The sequence below is a fragment of the Sphaeramia orbicularis genome, chromosome 14 (assembly GCF_902148855.1).
Source record: "Sphaeramia orbicularis chromosome 14, fSphaOr1.1, whole genome shotgun sequence".
Lineage (NCBI taxonomy): Eukaryota > Metazoa > Chordata > Actinopteri > Kurtiformes > Apogonidae > Sphaeramia > Sphaeramia orbicularis.
In genome coordinates, this window is record NC_043970.1 from 4,701,057 (window position 1) to 4,721,432 (window position 20,376).

The following is a 20,376-nucleotide window of genomic DNA, read 5'->3' on the forward strand; positions in this document are numbered from 1 at the left end:
CCTGCAGTACCACTGCCATCCAGCAGGCGGCATACCTGATCTCCTGGTTGAGCTGACATTTGTAGCACATTGCAAGTAATGTAGGAAATGACAGGCACTTTTATGTGACGTGGCCTTGTGTGAATGCTGATTGAGTAGGTAAAAGAGAAAATGCACAAAGACACAAAAACCAGCAGAACAGAAGTAGAACCATGAGTATCCCTGTTCATGTGAATTATATTTACAGCAGTTGGTAAGTCTGTCCAAAATTTATCATGAGGAGTAAGAGGTGGATGTTTTGTAATCAAATGATACCATAAAAAAATACAAACACAAAAGAATGTAAAACAAGGGAAACCCCACAGGAGGTTTATCCTGTTTGTCAAAGTAACCATGCTTATGAGGAACCAACTTTGGACAGTAATACTGTTCATACTGCTCTAATTTCTTTTAGCCTAACAAAAACTGGACTGAGGATACACTCACATGTTCATTATTATTATTATTACCTCCGCCAGGAGGTATTGTGATCGCTTTACTTAGTGTGTTTGCGTGTTTGTTTGCTTGTTAGCAGGATAACTCAAAAAGTTATGGACGGATTTTCATGAAATTTTCAGGAAATGTTGATACTGGCACAAGGAAGAAATGATTTAATCTGTATTGGCAGACATCTGCACTCTCCGAGTGCTTTTCTTGTCTACATTTTATTTCAGGACAATGCTCGACATAAAATATTTGATGTAATATCCACCTTTTTTCTTAGGTCCATTCTTCTGGGAGTCATCATCACCGTTCTTCTCCTCTCCAGAATCGTCCGACTTTGCTTTCAGGTTCTCTTTACTTTCCTCGATGCTCTCCCGTTTCTCCTTAGACTCCTTCTTCACCGTCGTTCTTTTAGGAGCCTAGATGGGGGACAGATTGTACAAACAGACATAAAAAAAAATGAACATATGGAACAACTAAATGCATCCATAAAGCCTTGGACATATACACAGGCTATTAGAGGTATAAGGGACTTTTCTGGGATGCTTTACACCCTTGCATTCAAACCCTCCACCTATGGATTTGCAGTATAAGATGCATACGATGACAACCTACAAATGCTAGACATCCCAAGGTAATATTGTCCCAGGATACATAGGAGACGCCTACCTACTTGTTCTGTTTAAAACAAGCAAAAACTTGTATAACTTGTTACATATACACAAACTAGTAACAAACTCATCAACTTCCATGCAGAACCACTACAGTATAGTTGTAAAATTTCAACAGCTTCATAAAAGCCATTTTCATTGAGTTTGTTCATTCACATTTAAAGAACTTGATCATTTTGTTTCATTTTGTTTTGTTTGCTCAATTCCATTTAAAAAGTCAAACCTTCTAACACTGTTATAATCAGAATTTTATGTTCTAGTGTAGCATAATTGAAAGATACTCCATGATTTCATCTGGTTTAAAAAGTTAATCCTTGCTGGAGGAACTCATCCTTAGATGTGGCACAGTCTGCTATGACAGCCATTAAACTCATGTTAATATTGAGAATGATCTGTATCAACTTTTTAGATACAAGGAGAGGCAAATTTTTATTCACTTCCCTTGCAAATCCACCCTGGATAAAAGTGACCAGTACAAAGCAAGCTCTGTATGTGGTTTTGGATTTCCATTGGTCTCCACGCTGCAATCAATCTGATGTTTGACAGCAGTGAAGCTTAAACTGACACATGGTAGCGAACAGTGGGCAGGTCATCGCTGAGGATAGCCTCACCTGTTATCTGGGTTCACAGAGCTGATATGTGCATTTATTCATGTCAAACAACGTGTCTGAGCTACAGCAGCTCAGCTACATCAGCAGCACACGTTTCTGCAAAGTATCACACTCCTGACAGCTTTCAAAAGGATGATCGTGGGGGATCACGTCAAGGCTAAAGTCTTGAATGAGTTACTAGAAGCATGACATGTTTCTGTTCGTATCTGGTGTCTTGACATGCTTCAAGCTGTATCTCAAGCTAAGCTAATCGCAGATCCACATCACACATGCACTGTAGTAAATTGTACTGCAAACAGTGAGTCTCTGCAAACATGAGGCACAATTGCACTGTCACACTAAAGTTGTTTCTTACAAAACACAGACATGCAGAGATTAAATCCACTGCAATAAGAAGGGTTGAAAACCTTTTACTGAAGGAAAAATGTGTTAAAAACAGAAATCAAATACATTGTACACTGTCCATAGCACTGGGTAATGTGACTGGGAGGCGTACACCATACACACATTTACACATTACACGTTGTAAAATTACATCCCATTCAGCTACTACTGTCAGTACAGAATGCGTCAATAGATAGGTGCATGTATATTAAGTTTAATATTTTATAAAACACTTGTATGTAGGCTGCACCTGCCCCCCCACCCCCCCCACCCCAACTATTTCAGGTTCCTGCAGATGAAAGTATCCACACAATGTCCCGTTGAATCCTGCAGCTTGCAGTCTCAAGCATATTGGCACGCCTACAGACACTCAAAACCTGCCCAAACCTCAACTGTGTTTATTTATTTTATTGTTCAGTGTAGTGTTGCCCTTTTAGATCAACTTGTATTCCAGCAAGAAGGCAGGTTTCATTGGCTGCAGGTTGAACTTACAGCGGATCTCCATGAGTCTTTGACCTGCCTGACAGTCGGCGGGCAGGACACGGTCCGTGTCACTACCTCCATCTGAACAGAGGGAGGGAAGAGCAGTTTAGAGACGACAATGAGATGGACCAACATGAACACAGACACACATGCACACAGTCACACTGCATGGAGAAAAGGTACATGTGGAGCTCCATACACTCAGCCTGCAGATACAAATGAAAGTGAATGGGGGATTGGACATGTATTTCAGTCAAGTCAACAGTGAAGTCACATTTTGGTCTTTTTATGCTTTTAGTCTTTTCAAAATCCCAATTATTGTTTTTCTTCAAGCCTCTCTGTGCCATGCTGTGTTGCTCCAACTACACAAGGACATTATGCACCCACTTATTGTCAAACAAAATGAAAATATCAATTGAATACCACACAAGCTGTATGATCATTGTGTCCACCCAGATTGCCAGTTTATGTCTATTGTTTTGAATTCTGTACATATGAGAAGAAGAGTCTGATCATTTTTAGCAATAACAGAGGTGTCAAATGAAAAGTCAAACAGACTGAAACATTCTTCTATCTACACAGGATGGTACTGGTGAAATTACAGTCAGAACCACACTTTGACATGAAAAACAAAAGGAGGAGCTACCAAAAAACAGTGCCAAAAACTGAGCACTATATTGACAGCCTGCTTCGTTCCAGGGGCAGAAAATGCTTTAATTCTTTTTGATACTTTAAAAAATGATGACCTTAATGATTAGATTATGAAGACATTTTGTGGATTCGAAGGCAAAGAATGAGCTGATGACAGTTGCTAAGCCCTGCAATTCCCAAAACTAATCAAGTACTTTCAGTGTCTAAACATAAATCATTTAATAATGCTGTTGTCGTAACCAGCAGCTATGGTAGGCAAAGTCAAATTAAAAATTCTTTTTGCAGAAAAATAAAATATTGTTAACAATTTCCATTTATATTCATGATCAACAATTTTACCACTTGAATATTACATTAACTGACAATATTTAATTATTTTGTTGAAATAAATTAACACATGGGCAGCATTATGTTTGTAACAAAACATAATTGGAGCTGCTGTTTAGTTACATACAGTTTGACCTTAACTTCTGATACGCAGGAGTATGACAAGGAGCAGGCATCCTTATGAATAAAGAGCGAAGTGCATCCAAACTATTAAAAACTAGAAAAAGAAAATGCAATTAGCATTTTGCACAGGGCGCAAAACAGAACAGTACTGTACCACACAGAAAACCACTAAGCATAAGGGATTGATAAAAAGAAAATAGCTGTGACCGAACTCAAATAAACCTGAAACACCAGAAACCTGATCTTGGAGACCCAGTGCATTATGGACCGTGAACAGCCAACACTACAGATTCATACTTGAAGAGCTGCAACTCATCGCTCCACACACATTACGTTATGTTTTCATCTGCTGACATTCACATTTGAGTCACATATTGCCTTCGTCTTAGTGATTCATTTGCTACAGGGTTTTCCACTGAATTTTGCTTAAAATCTAGGAAATTTAGGAAAACTGTCAAGTTGAGAGGGTTGACCACTACAACTCTAGTGTACATATAATTTCCATTCCAGATACATAACAACCTATAAAAATGTAAAACAGGACCGACTTCTGTGTGACCTGATGAGATCCGCTGGCACAAAGCTGCATCTACCACTTTTCCTTGCTCATATTTCAGTATCCAGTTCCCAGTGTACGTAATGTAAACGGACAGATTTAAATGTTATGCGATTACCAATGAACACCACTGCTCTAAGAATAGCTACGGCACACATCCAGAGCTGCTTTTATCAAAGGGGATCCCTAAAAGGACATCCCTACCCCAGGCCTTGGCCCCCTGTCTCTAAAACTCCACCCCTCCCCACCTGGATTTCTGCAGGTTATTCCTGTCTCTGATGACGTGACCCACATGTGGGTGCTCAGGGATGTGTCCCCACCCTGCCGTGTTCTTTTGGAGCCGGTTGTCTAAAATAGGTGAGGTGAACAGGGTCGTTGTGCCACTGACACACTATCACTCGGAGTTTAGAATAGAAAAAAAGGCTGAACGGGGTGAGGGCCTACTACTGCTGCTGCTGCTGCTGAAAGGGGACACGGATGAGACTCATCAACTGTGAACTGACAGCTGTGGGGGGAGTGAAGGGAAGATAAGGGTGGGGGTAAGGCACAGTCCGAAAGTTTAGTGCAGGGTAGGAGACGTGATGATGTAATATAATTACATGAATAATCTTAGCTTTTCAGGAATTATTGAGATATTAGAACTATATGATAAATCAAATCCCAGGCACAACGGTCACATATTTAACTGCAAAAACCTACAATTTTAAAGGTTCATTGTGTTCATGGTTATGTTTTGATACTTTTTTTTTCTACTAGATTAGGTTTGAAAACCATGCAGCCCCCGTTCACATTGTTAAATCAGCTACAGCATTGTATCCTTCCTTCACTAATAATCATTTTAATTATTTTAAAGCGATGAAAAAAAGACAGATGCACACAGCGTATTTAAATCTGTAAGTTATGGAGATTCTTCAATTTTAACGGGAGTTAGTATAAATGTTTTACTGAGGAAATGAAGTCATCATGAGTGAAAACAAGATCATTTTTGTGACATTTCAATTATTCAGTATTTATATGAAAGTAGTTTCATCTGATGAGGTCAAACTGAAAACAGAGAACTGCCAGAGGAAACAATTCTAAGAGGATTTTCTTGAGTAACTCAGAGAACTGGTGGCTGCGGATATTCGACAGTGTAGGAATCTAGTACTTATGAGCTCCCAGATGAGCAAGAACACAGTTTTAAACAACTTGAAACCTAGAGGAAACACTAATATGGTTCTGTTGCCTTCAGATGTGTAAAAAGGCTTTTTTTTTTTTTTTTTTTTTTTTTTGGGCCAAATCTCACAGCCCTTTTGGTGAAGGGATTGATGGACACCTGAGCTGGAGAAGAAACTGTAGGACAGGTGTTGAAGGGGAACGCTGCTCTATGAGACTGTTTTTTTTTTCCAGTTCAAGTATGCAAAGTGAATATGTGGAACAGAGCGGTAACAGTTTGACAGGTGTAGCGCTGCAGGTGATTTCAGTAATAAGACACATGCAGAGAAACACTAAAGGTTGAAAATGAAACATTTATTCCAAATCATCTGCAGCTACCATAGGGCTACATTTTGACCAACTGTTGCTCAGTGTAAAAAAATCAACTGAAGTAAAACAATGCAAAGCCATGTACCAAGAAACTTGAAACTGACTCAGCTGTCAACACAACACAATTCACAAATGCTGTCTCATGCTCATCTCCCTGACTGAGGATTAAGAGGCGTATCAGCTAGGAAATGTTTGCAGTTGCTTTGACATCAACCATGTTTGTATCATTTCTGCTACTTCGAGCTGTCCCACCATGGTGGTGAGAATCCAGACTGTAAAAGAAAAGGAGCAGCAGCGGTTGCAGACCTTCAGTGCTTTGTGTGGATGCAATGTTTAGCTGCTCTGTAATTATAGCCACAACCCCTAAAATACCTATTATAGAAAACTACAGCACCAGTCAGAACACTTTCTGACTGGTTGGTTTGGCTTTAATTTACAGAGGAGTGAAGTTCCACCATCCCCTTTACAAGAACACTTTGTCTCTGCCTGCTTGGTTTCATTCTGTGTCATGTTTGGCTTAATTCAGGCTAAAAGGAGTCCAGTAAGAGCTGGTTAAGGGTTCATTTATGCTCTACATACGCACAAAAACAGTTGGGTGCATTTAAAATTATGTAAACGTCACTGCCTTTATACTCTGAAACCCGTCAGCCTCATAACAAAATTGCCTAAGTGATATTTTTGGCCAAATTGTGATATCTGCATAACTTTATTCCCCTCATACTGCTGATTTATTTTGCATCATTGGCTATATTGTGAAAAAAAATAAGACTTAGGCAATTATGCTATGAGGATAACAATTTGGCAATCAATCCACCAGAGGACTGACTGCCAAACTGAGAATACGAAAGTAAATAATAATAAATACAGCATCAATGGAGGAGGTTTTACTAATGTTATTATTGAGATGGGTTAGTTGCTGTAAATATGTTGGTAGTTTCTCACCAACTCACACAGTCGCTCTTCAAAAAGCTCTGCCATTTCTGGAAATTATTCACTTCAAATCTCAACACTGCCAAGCCCGGGTCTCGATGGTACTACTCTGTTTGCTCCATGTGATCCGTATTCTTAAGCTTCCAGGAGAAGAACAGAAATACGAATGAAATGAATGCAGAGAGACGGCTTTGTGCGTATCTGTACGCCTATCTAACAAAGCATAAATAAGCCTTTAAACTTAATTCCAATATTATGTCACACAGTGTCTTTATTAATACTATGGTAACATGTCAGGTTTTAATGGTTTCATCTAAAAAATGTCACAAGATAGTCCATTGTACCTACCCAGAGCCATAGATCAAGTGTTCGGAGTACTAATTTCATGTTTGACTAACAATGTACAGCCTAAAAATATTAAAGTTAGTACTGAATGTGAAAATTGTGAGCTTCTACAACCTGAGGAAAGAAATTCAAACAGCTCTATCAAAATTAATAACAATAACAAAACGAAAATGACAGTGCTGCTTTGAGTGTTTTGAAAGTGTAAGCTTAATGATTTAGAGGTCAGGGAGACTGACACAAAGAAAAGTCCTACATCACATTCATCAATCCCACAAAAATGAAAATATCGTTTTCCCTACACAGTGAAAACACCTACCTGAGTGTCTTTTGTTGCAATCTCCCCTGGGGTGGGCCAGCTGTTGGTGTCACCAAAATCTCCCACCTGGGTAGAAAATGTTAAATGAATTAGACTGGTACAGTACAGACATGTACAGTATTACGGTATATGGCCGTACCAGCAATAAACATGATCTGATGAAAAACTGGTGACAAACATCATACTCTGCTTTAAACATCTCCTTTTACATGGACCACTTAGCATTTTGCTGTCCCAGTCTCACTATCTAGCCTTTCTTGTCACCCATTTACTTGCTAAGTGAGAGAAAAATGTATCACCAACACACGTTTACACTGCACTAACTCCTGCTTTCCATGTGCATTTTTCTTGGTACTAAAGGGTGTGTGGAAAAACATGCAAGGAGCCACTTTGTTAAACACAGTTCACCACCCACCACAATAACAGTATTAAATCTTTCTCCAATATGTGGACCATTAATATAACTGCCCAGCCAACCCAAGTAAAATCTATGTGTGAAAAATCTGTATTGTATTAATTAAATATTTTAGCAAAAGTGTCCATATTTGGACAAGAGGGCGGTGCTGGGGAAAAGTGAGGGATGGAACTCTCCAAGCTAACACTAACTTGCTAAAAACATTCACTGCTACATTGAAAGATACATTTAAAAACTTGGTAGAAGACTTGTAATGACATCTTCATGTAATATCAAAACAGTGTCACAGACTACTCAAAGCTGAAATAATGCTAACATGAGATAATGTATAGTGTGAGCTAATGTAACTTAACCTTTGCTAATGTTTGTTAATACAACCTTATAACCATAACAACAGCAGAGGGTCAGGAAATAACAGACAGTAGACAGTACATTGCACTGACCTAACATGTTACAGCTCTTCATGTCAACTTCTACAAAATAGTTTGTTAATCATCATTGCTTTTCTAATCCATGCCTGCTGGCAATTTTTCAGTTGTCTTCAGTTCCTGCTGTAGTGTCATAAAACTTTGTGGTCAAGGTGTGATTTAACAAGCCTGCCATACTACAAGTCTGTCTTAAAAGGTTAGGGATTGTGAATAGGTGTGTGTCCATCACAGGAACTTTGGGGTAGTTTTATAGGGCAGGTGTGCATCTCCATTGTCAAATTACAGGAACCTTTATGGGTCTAACCAAGAGCCAAATAAGAAACAAGCACCATGTTTAAAGCACTGCAAAAGTCAAGTAGTAAATAGTCGGATTCAGGAGTATCAACGGATTTTACCACCAGAAGTATAATGAATCTTAAATGGACCGACGCAGATGTGCATGTGCTGCTTGCATTCTACGGCCAAATCAGTCACTTAACAATCGCAACTAATTATGTCGGCAGTGGGTCCTGCGCAACTGAATAGCAAGAAGAGTGAGGATCATTACTACATAGACAAAAACATATATACCTCAACTATAACTATAGAAACAGGTCAAATTTGTTTGTTCAGTGAAAAGATCTTTTAACTGAGTTGATTCTTTCTTTCTGTGGCTACACAGCTACTCAACAGAAAAGTACATAAACATTCAGTCTGATGCCCACCCTCTGTACTTTGACTACAAAGGTACATGTATTCATACTAAAATGACTCAGTATGCAATGTTGTGGTTCAGTGTACCATGCTAGCAGGTTTATCCTTGAAACATGGCAGTATATGTGACGTGTTTATTTACACTACACATTTGGAAACAGCCTGAATCTGTGACTTTGCTGCTTACACTTTGTCTGGAACTTAAACAAAACCTTTTCAGTGCAGGTCTACTGTGAGCGGATTTATAAAGAATAATCTAATAATAGAAGACATCAGAGACAATAGCTGATCACTACACTTCATCAAATAGCTGCCCCAGCTGCAGAAGGTACCAGGTCGTCATCTGAAACAGGCTTGTAAAAGAATTTGACTTTTATTTCTAATTTCCTCCATTTAATAAATATGAACAGTCTTCAGAATGACACTTTCTATTTGCTGCTGTTTGTGATGTTTAAAAGACTGCATTGAGCTTTTAACATTAACAGGTCATTTACTGTATAAATGTATAAATTGTATAAATCTTTGTGAAATATTGATACAAATACTTGCACTGACTGAAATCAGAAAACATTTTAGAGGAGTGATCCAGAACAAAGACTCGAAACAGCTGGATTATACTGTTGAAAGTATTAAATGAAAGTCATACAAGTGTACTTTGTGCTCGAATGACAACACATATGGCAGACATATATTTTCACACCAGTTCTGGATTTGGGAACAGGTCTTTATTTGTTTGGTTAGGTTTCATACCAATTTCACCTTCAAAAACAAGTTAATGTGCATGGATCTCCACAGAGTCAAGTACACTCGACTCTGTGGGGGCGAAGTCTTGAGTTGTGATAGACTTGCCCTGCCATCTTAAGTTTCACTTTCATTTCACTGCACGTACTCATTGTGGGGTACATGCGGCACGGAAAACACACCCGTATAACACCCCCGCATTCCATGATCTCTCTTCTTTGTCGAATCGTCGATACGTTCTAATCCTTCAAAATCTAATATTGCCATATTGCACACCCCTACTTCACATCTGGTAAATTTACCAAAATAAAATTGACAAAAATTTTCACCAATATTTTCAGAGATTTCCCACTAGCTTGGGATGGTTTTCTACATCACAACTCAATAGATTGAACTATCCACAGTAGGCATCACTTTAGTCTATTTTGAACCTCAGCAAAGGTGGGACTAGAAATTGTATCTGATATTGGCTAGTGGTCCTCATGCAGCAGAAAAGCTAAAATCACCATCAGAAAAAGTGTAAAAATGAAGAAAACTGATATAAAACACAATCACCAAATACAAATCTCAAAGTGATTAGGTAGTAAGTCTGCAGTTGAACATTAGGGGTGTAATGGTACAGAAATATTTTGGTTCGGGATGTTTTCAGTACTGGGGTCTTCGGTTCAGTACATTTTCGATACGTTTTTGGCACAGTAAAGGAGACCAATTTCATTAATAAACTTTAAAGCTGCAGTATGTAGGATTGTGGCCAAAACTGGTACTGCAATCACATTCAAAATACTGTAGAACGTGGTATCCTCTCCTCCTCCCCCCAGGCTAGGGGTTGCCAGATCCCGCATGAGCGTCCACTACTAGTGTTTCCTCTAATCCTTGCCACCACACCATAAATTTCATACAAAAAAATCATCACCAGACTTATTCTACATAAGTCTAATATATAACAGGCCAGGACAAACGTCCTGCACACTCAAATGAAAGTTTGCGAAGATTCAGGTGATAGAGAAAAGGGAAATGAGCATTAGGTTTCACTTTTACTACAAACCACACGATCGCTCTAACCCCCCACCACCACCACCGAACCACGGACGCCAAACTACCGACCCCCCCGCCGAACCACAGACACCGGACTACCGACCCCCCCCCTTCCGGACTACCGATCCGCCCCACACACACACCGAACCACAGACACCGAACTACCAACCGAACCCCCCCACACACACCGAACCACGGACACCGGACTACCGATCCCCACCCCACCCCACCCCCCCCCACCCCCGAACCACGGACGCCGAGCTACCGACCCCCCCACCACCACCACCACCGAACCACGGACCGAACCCCCCGTTCGGATTACACACCACTAAATGAACAGGTCACTTCCACAGAAAACACTGAACTACAAGGAGCTACCATGGCAAGAGACAAGTCCTACACCAGTACCCGGTCTGTTCACCAGTCCCGGACCGGCAGTCTCTTCACTGGGGCCAGGAGAAGAGACTGCAGCCCGGCCCCGGGAGAAGGGACCGGGTGAAGAGGCCGCGACCCCGGGTCTGAGTGGCTCTTACCAGTGGTCAGACTAAGGCAGAGCCAGCGTCGGTCTTCAAATCCTTCTCCTCTTTTGCCGTCTCCATGTTTCTAAATCATCTCCTATACATCTCCTTGTTTTATTTCTCACTTTGTCACGATGTATTTGGGAATAATAAGAGTCCTTTTAGGTTTAATAACGTCAGACATTTGTGATCAGAAATGTTCCAGCTGCAGCTCAGTGGAACTGGCAACCTGGAGCTGAAAGGCTTCTGACTCTGTGATTATCAGACAGGTGATGGGCGGGGCATCAGACCAAAACACACAATGTCAACATAAACATCATTTCAGGGCTGACACTGAGGTTTTCAAATGCACATATTCTGGCTGGACTACTACTGTCAGTGAGATCAGTATTTGAAATGAACATGATTCCTTAATGTCTGGTGACAGTCAAGGCAATTTTACAATTACTTAGAACATAATTCCTACATACTGCAGCTTTAAATATAACCAATTTTCACGGAAGAATGCTGGCACACCGCTTTTGTTTTGTCGACCTGTCTCTCTCTCTGTTGACATAACTGACAGGGAATCCAAATACTCCCAAATCAGAGACCTTAGAAGACTGAGGGTCTTCAAATTCTGGCTTCATGCCTGTGATATTGCTGAGCTGCCATGCTGGTTCACACTCAACATGTGTATGGGTGTGCACCACTTAAATGTCCATCTAGGATATCAAATATTGCACATGGGTTCCGCTTGCGGCCACTGCTCATAGTGTGTGTTAGGGCTGCACGATTAATCGATTTTAAATCGAAATCGGATTTTTTATTAGGACGATTTTTAAAAAAGGGAAATCGTGAAATCGATTTCATCTCTCTCGTGCCTCAGGGCTGCATGCTTCCATGCCGCGTGCCCACGGGCTACCATGGGCTCTTCCTCCTATCAGTGACCGCGGTCTTTCATAGAAGTCCGTGTAATGACCGGACGTTAAATCTGTTAATGAGCCTGCAGTACTTACAGCAGTATAAGCCGTGGCTTCATGCACGGATCCTGCAAGTGAAATATAGCTGTACGGGGATCACTCATCTTATGTCGTCCCGGATCCGTATTGTACTGTCTTCTTCCGATCCGGGTCCAGGTCACAGGGTCAGCAGCCTCAGCAGAGGAGCCCAGACAACCCTCTGCCCAGACACATCCACCAACTCCGGCGATAGAATCCCTCCAGTGTGTCCTGGGTCAGTCTTTTCCACGCACGGATCCCCCAATTTAAATATAACCGCATCACTCATATCACGTGGTCCACGCACGCACCCATGCACGCACACACAACTGATGCCTTATCACTGACATATCACTTGTGTGGGCCCAGATACCCCAAAAAGGAAAAAAAAAAACATTTTTTTGTAATTAATTTAGTTCTCTTACTTGCTAAATTTTTCATTCACAAATGTAAGTTCTGTAAAACAAAACCAAATATTACTTATTTTTTGAAAGATGTTGAACTTTATTTGAAGCTGTTAGATAAATCTGGAAACAAAAAGGCAATAAAAACCATCAATATTTGCTCTGTTTTAGACATTGTATTGTAATGTACTCCCCTGGCAAACTTATTTTTTGTTGTTGTATACATTGTTTGTATTCTCTACTTCATTCAATAAAGATTTGACAACGAAAAAAAAATTTCTGTAGGTTCATCACGTGACACCATCACAGATTTGAGGTAGGAAGCAGTGGCTTGCATTGTGGGTTGCTCACGAAAATGACATGCTGACTTCTGTTGTCTTTTGTAGTTTTACCCAAAAATAGAGTTTTTAGAGGGGAAAAAAAAAAAAAAAAAAAAAATCGGGATTTTATTTTTTGCCAAAATCACGCAGCCCTACTGTGAGTGTGTTCCGCTTCAAGGTTCGTGTGGAAACTTAAGGCGAGTGTGCGTTCTTCACAGGCTACATGTATTTGTTCGGTACACCTCTGTATTGTATTGAAGGCCCTGAACCGAAATGATTCGGTACAAGCAAGTGCACCATTACACCCCTATTGAACATCAAACTGGTCAATCAATTAAGGTGATTCTGGGTGCAAATTAGAATTTTTCTGTTATTTTCCTGTCAAAGTTAATAACTCCGGTTAACAAGCCTGATCTTAGCCCTCAGCCACTACTGGAGACAAATCCAATTACATCCATTTATGCTTCTCTTAATTCACGCCAACACAGTATGTGGCTTTATGTGTATTTTATCATCACAGAGGCCAACTTAACAAAATAAGTGATAAAGATCTTACCTTTCCTCCACGTCTGGCTTTGGGTGGGTTCCCTGCTCTCACCACTTTCGCAGGGCCGGTGGATTCTGTGGGAACACAAAGATTGTTGTGGTTACAACTCACTCTACTTAAATGAACACACACACACATTGCAGTAAACAGTTGGCTGCCACTGGAAATGACTTCACTTTCTGCATTCCTTAATTTTTTGCTTTCTAACATTATGCAACAGCATTTGCTTTTAAATTTTTATCTACCTGTGGCAGCCAGCCTCATCATGAATGTCTTCACATTCTTTGGCTAGTTTGGCAGATAAAGCAAATTAAAGCAGAAGCAACAAGGAAGCACATTTTTCTGCTCTGTCATGGTTTCAAAGATGCTACTGCAAAGAAACAAGAAAATGCAGACCAGTCAAAGACCAACTGGTCTGCACCAGTTCAATGGGTGGAATGAGGATTATATCACAAAAATTTCAGTGCGACCAAATGACAAGAAAAGTGGAGACTGAAAACTCATTCAGTTCCCACTTACCAACATTGGGAAAATGGTTTAAAATCAGAAACAGCTCAACAGTCAATTAAAATGTTCTCTACTTCTTGGTCATTTTTTCCAAAAAAGCTTCCATCTGCCATTACAAGTATTAGGCGTCTTATACAGAATGCAAAACCACCTGAAGCCTTTTCCTAATAAGTGACATTTACTGTTCTGATAGTTGTTGTTACTGATCTGCCTCAATTACATGTTTGTTGCACATGTTTAGTAACCATATTTGAAGGATAACTGCAAATAGATTACTTTCAATGTCATCTATGAATCAACCGTGTAGTTTCATACAAGAGATTTTGGGGCTTAAGCCCCAAGGGCTGATTAAGGAGCCTTATTCAGGGTTCGTACACACTTTTGAAGGTCAAATTCAAGCACTTTTCAAGCACTTTTAAGGGTTATTTTCTTATTTTTCCAGCACAGCACCTCTCTGGGGTCAAATGTATATCTACGGGAATACACATACTCAGGATTATTTTTTCCCTTTTTATCACAATGATGTACATTGTATTATGCTATAAACATAAAAAATGATGTTTCATAATAGCAAAAAGTAAAGAAAAACACAAAGTTTTATCCAAAAAAAGGAAAAACATTTGGCGTTCCTCAGACACACTCGCACAGGGCCAAAGATTTAGATAAAAATGTACTTGAAGTCAACCTGACAGCACCTGCTAAATAAATTTTTTGACAAAGTTTTATTTTGCTAAATGTTTCACCTCTCTGTAAGTAGCTTTGGCTTGGCATCTAACCTGGCAGTTAATATTAACAATAGGGCTGTCAAAATTAACACATTAAAGGGATTAATCCATCATCATAATTAATCATTAAATTTTAACACAATTAACCCATCTGCAGCGCAGAATGACTCACGTTAGGTACGTTACCCCTCTGGATGGGAAATCTGAATTTTAAAAAAAGCCAAGACAGAACACTCGACTGACATAAAGTACTATTGCGCACTCTAAAGGATGGAGTTTTCTTTTCACTGAAGCACTTCCAGCTTAAAATACCACAGATCTCGCCACTCATGCAACCACTGTTCTGTGTGAGAGACTGTTCTCAATTGCAGGCAGCATTGTAAAGTTTTAAGTTGTTTCAAGTTGTTCTGTTGAAACTGCTGAAGATGTTTAGTAACAACATTAAGTGCATATATATTCCCTTCTTTCTCAAGTCTGTTTGCTCATGCAAAATGAAACATGAGTAATATAGATTAAAAAATGAATGATATTTAATCGTGATTAATTGAAATTAATCCACAGCAACCCTGTGATTAATCTGATTAAATATTTTAAGAGAGCACTAATTAAAAATCAATCAATCAAATCACAGAGTTATAATTGCAAGCCCTTTCAAGCACTTAAACTAAAATTCAAGCACTTTTCAGACCTTGAAAACACAACATTGAAATTCAAGCATTTTCAAGGATTTCAAGCACCTGTACGAACCCTGCTAACTGCCATAACAAATGCTGGATTATGGATGGAAAGTTGTTCTTAGTAGCAGCCTGTATGAAAAAGTTCAAAATTTCAGTGTTTAAAAATTCAGCATCTGGTTTCTGTTCTCTTATAAACACTCAAACCATCTCACAAGCACCTGATGAACACTGATGCATCTCCATCAGAAGCTCACAGCATCACTTTAGACCCTGGCTCTGACTGTATTTGGCCTCGGTGTCACCAGACTACGAAGCACAAAAGCGTCTCACAAGTACTTGGCCAAGACGCTGACACCAAGCAAGAAAATCTCAGTAAGCTCCTTAAAGGACGATTGTGACAAAAAGAGATTGTGCAATCCGCAGATGGGGGGGGGGGGTTAATTCCACGTTGGACGTCACTACCCGACGACACAGAGCGGCAGGCAGGATTGTAAATGTGTCTCAATTATGGAAGTCAAAGCTGATCTAACAAGTGAAAATTTAAGCAGAGCTCATAAATACCCCAACTCCATCGCACAACACCTTATATTTTAGTGAATCAGACATAACAATACTGTGTGAGATCATAACTGATCTGTAATATATAGAAAGAACTTTTCTTAAAGACAAAACAAACTCAACAGCTCCTCAACAGTAAAACAACATGGAACAGAATGTGACTGTGTTCCATTTCAGCTTATGTGATAGTACAATACTTTACATTCCTGAGGCCAAACATTGAGAGGAACAAGTGAGTAGGTGGAGCTTACTAATATCCCCACCCCACTGCACAACATTTTGCTCCTCCTGGTCACTGATACCCTGCCTTCCCAGGGATTAAATGTTGAATTTTACATTCTAGTCAATTATAAACTAGATTAAACTGAATTACTGTCCTTTTTGGCTAGTTCAATCAAACCAAGACAAACATTCTGCCCAAATTTTAATTTTCAACCTCATCGCACTTCATCAAATTGGGTGAATAGTCTTCAAGAAATCAGCTGGACAAATTTTCAGTTAAAATTTTCAAAAACTCACAAAAAAAATCCAAAAATTTAAATTCAGCCATCAAATTTTGCATTGCACCTCTATTAGTGGTAAAGAAAATTTGCTTGAAATCTGAAATTAATTGGGTGAATAGTCTGAGAAATCAGTTGGGGGGGGGGGCTCACCAACCCAAACAGAAACCCAAACAGAGAAACCAGAACAGAATTCTGCATTTTTAAGGAAAGAAAACAACTATATTGTCACAGCATTTAATAAGTTAATAATAACAAAAATAGTATTAATTATTGAGTCATGACACACTCAATGACTTACTCATCTGCTGCACAGTTTGTCCAAGTAGATTTACCACCGTGCATGTGCAAATGGGCAGTTAATTCCGATAGTGACAGACAGCAGAACCAACCAATAAAGATGGAAGACACTACCACTGCAACCACTGTTCCATGTTGTAAAACCTTACTATTTAAAATTCAAGACTTTAAAATATGCAGAGCCTAACGTGTAGGCCTATTATTGATTTTTTTGTATAAAATGTGTGGTGTGGCACCATGGCAAAACCTTACCAGCGGGAACACTGTATAGGGTGGGTGGGGGTATAAAATTAAAAATCACAAAACGTCTGACCAGTTAAAGACACTGCAGATAAAGAAATTTAAAAAATAAAGCTCACAGGTTTTTCTTTTAGAGTTTATGCACAGAGCTGAATATTAGTGCAATGCATATCTGTGGTGTGGTTCAGGTCACAACAACATGATTGGGCTACCACTTCTTTTCAACCTGAAAAAACCAGCCTTTTACTGTGAAATCCAAAGAACAGTGGGGGTAGATTAGTACGAGTGCAGCAAACCTCCAATGTTCTGTATGTTAGGCTTAATGTAAAGCCTTTAGACAAAAACTGTGACCAAAGAGGGGGTTGCATTTGAAAAGAGCATGACTCTGACCAGGCTGGAGTCAGAAAGGTGCTTTGTTCGTAATTAATAAACACACAACATAGAAAAGTTTCCAGTTAGACTTCAGTCTGTGGTACAAATAACACATCAACAATGGAAAGTGTGATACAATTCAGTTTTCTTAAATGCCAGGACACAACAACCATTAGGGACAGATGACCCCCCGCCACCCCACCCCCCCACACACATACATTAATTCTCATTCATCACAATGTGAAAAGAATCATCATCATGTCTACACATAAAATATGCTAAATATACACCTGTGTATTAATTGCACAATTTTACTGTTGTTGATTATACATGAGTTTTTCACATTAAAAAACTTGAAACTGATTTGATGTCATTTCATCGAGGTTAGAAGTTAAAGGAACTGTGACAAAAAGGTTTTGCACAATGTAAGAGATTAGTGTTTTTCCTGGTTTTCCCATCCCCCCTGTGACTGTCATTCTAAAATCTGGACTTTTGTTCCCATATGGCCAAAGAAACAGTTTGAAGATGGCACTTACACCCAGAGGAGCAAGATAAATCAATTTTTTTTTACAGTAAATGTTTAACAAAAAAATAAGGAAAATAATATTTTTCCTGAATCCTTGCTGCCTTCGAAAGCTCAGCCATTTAAAAACACATCAAATGGATTTCAAAAGTATTTTTGGTGGCTATCTTGACTTTTGACCTTTAAACTTAGCTTTGTTTTGAGTCACTGATGACCTTTTATTTGACTTAATCTGGGTCAAGGTTGTGTTTTCTTAGTGAGCAACCATGATTATCTCTAAAAATGATTTCTAGTGACTTTCATCGCTGCTGCAGGAAAGCCAGTGACCAGGTAAACTGAGCCTGAAACAGCCGAGGATGTGCTGTCATTTACGGTCACAAAGCATTTGTTTAACATGCAATCAGATCATTACAATGTCTATGTCTAGTATCTGTACTAACCAACAGTCTACAACCACAGCTTGATACTGAAGCAAGTACAGAAGTATCCTAATGTGTAATATCACTGATGGCCACTGGATGCACACTCCAACACTGACTGGCTTTGATAAAGCAGCAACTTCTCTCTAGAAATGGTGCAGGAATGAGCCACAGAAAGGTAACAAGTGAAAACATAAGCAGAGCGTACCAATACCCCCACCCCGCCATACAACACTTTACCCCCCGCCTTGTCAGGGATTAATTTTGAATTTTACATTAAAGATAATTGTAAACCAGATTAAACTAAATTACTCTCCTCTTTGGGTAGTTCAGTCAAACAAAGATAAACATTCTGTCTTATAAGTCTTAACTTTCAATCTGATTCCACTTTGTCTGCTGAATTGGGTCTTGGAAAAATCCAAAAATTGAATTTCAGCCATTTAACTTGACACTGCACCTCACCTAGTGGTAACAAATGTGTCAAAAAAAAATTGGTGGAATGGTCGTTGAGAAATCGATTGGACACAATCTTGGATGGACGGAAAAGAGGACAGAATTCCCAGTACACACTATATACCCAATCACACTCATTTACTGTTCACTTATACAAGATGAAACCTACAAAACAAGGCAAAAATTCTGTACAAAACCATTTATGGTGAGCGCGCTGCAAATACTGGACAAGTAGCAGAACGTTTCAGAAGTCAGAGGGTAGAACATGAAACCCATTTTTAAAATCCATAATCAAAGAATTATCATGATGTAAAATTGTACAACTGTTACTTCAATACAGGTTTCCATTCAGTTTCCAATAAAATGTGTATCGCCTTCTTTCACTGTGATCTCAGTGTCACTGTATGGAGTGATGCTTACAGCATGTTTTCACATTTTTCTGCTGAAGGAGGAAGGTTGCTCTGTGTCCACCTAAACCACCATCAACTGAAGATGTTAGAACTTGAATAGAACCACTCATGGTCCAGTACACAGCTTTTACAAGCATGTTATGAACCCCTGACCCTCAAGTGCCCCAATTAAGTTTTTTCATGTGCACCAAGTCCCCTACAAGCAAATTTGCAGCTTAAGTTCTTAACCCAGCAGCATTTCACTTGTTACCGAAAAGCTCCTTAAAATTGTTGATGAGACCTCCTGTTTACAGGGGCAACTGAACACCTCACACACTCTGCTGACAATCCTCATCAGGGATGGGGATACAATGTGTAACCTCCATTCATGCCAAAAATTACCAATGATGAGGACCACTTAAAGGTGCGGGAGACTTTCGACATCAATTTTCTTTTTGGAATTCCACGCAGCAGCAAGAAGCAATGAAGCTATTTCCATGTTTGATGCTACTGCGGCCATACTGTGGCTGCGTGGAATTTCCATTCCCACAATGCACTTTGCAACAAAATATCCGAAAAGGCCCGAGTGACATACTGGTATGTAAACAAACAGACAGCTTGTAATAGAGTCAACTTTGAAGTTGTTCACTGTGAAAGATGTGATTCAGGTGCGTAATCACGGAAAGACTAACAGATTCGTGATACTTAGGTTATCACTCGGGTTTTATAGATCTGATGAAAAAATGGTGACGGACATCCTACGCTGCTTTACACTGCCTCATAAAACTAAATCAGATTCTTTTGTGTCAGATTAGGATTAAAGGTGTGGGAGACTTTTGTAACCAAATTTCATCAAATCTGTCAAACTTCAGTAATATCCTCAGTATCATGAATCTGTAAGTCTTTCTGTGATTACTCACCTGAATCTCTTGCATTACGGTGAACAGTTTCTTAGTGCCATCCACCATAAACAAACCTGTGCGTTTACAGTGTCTGGAGGTAACTTGGGCATCTTCGGAATTTTGTTGCGACATGCATTGTGGGAAGCAAAGGCTCGCGCCGCCGCCTGACAGCAGCAACGGCAGTGCGAGCATATGATACTATATGGATGAAACACGAAGCGGAAATGGCTGAAATGTGGAAATGGCTGGAGGAATATGCATAGAAGGAAGGGAGCTCCTGCCGTTTCCGTTTCATCTGTAGCAGCTGCCGCTGCCAGACAGCAGCACGAACCAGCGTTTCCCACAAT

At 39.6% G+C, this 20,376-nt stretch overlaps 1 protein-coding gene across 3 annotated transcripts in view; it reads right to left on the minus strand.

The window, feature by feature from the left end:
- Nucleotides 1-20,376, minus strand: part of larp1 (La ribonucleoprotein 1, translational regulator) — a 66,426-nt gene that overhangs the window by 21,158 nt on the left and 24,892 nt on the right. For all 3 annotated transcript variants that reach the window (XM_030153657.1, XM_030153656.1, XM_030153658.1), the window contains exons 2-5: nt 13,474-13,538; nt 7,384-7,449; nt 2,621-2,692; nt 731-881 (exon numbers count right to left, since the gene is read on the minus strand). In XM_030153657.1, coding sequence (XP_030009517.1) covers nt 731-881; nt 2,621-2,692; nt 7,384-7,449; nt 13,474-13,538 — 354 coding nt within the window. The remainder of the gene's footprint in view (nt 1-730; nt 882-2,620; nt 2,693-7,383; nt 7,450-13,473; nt 13,539-20,376) is intronic.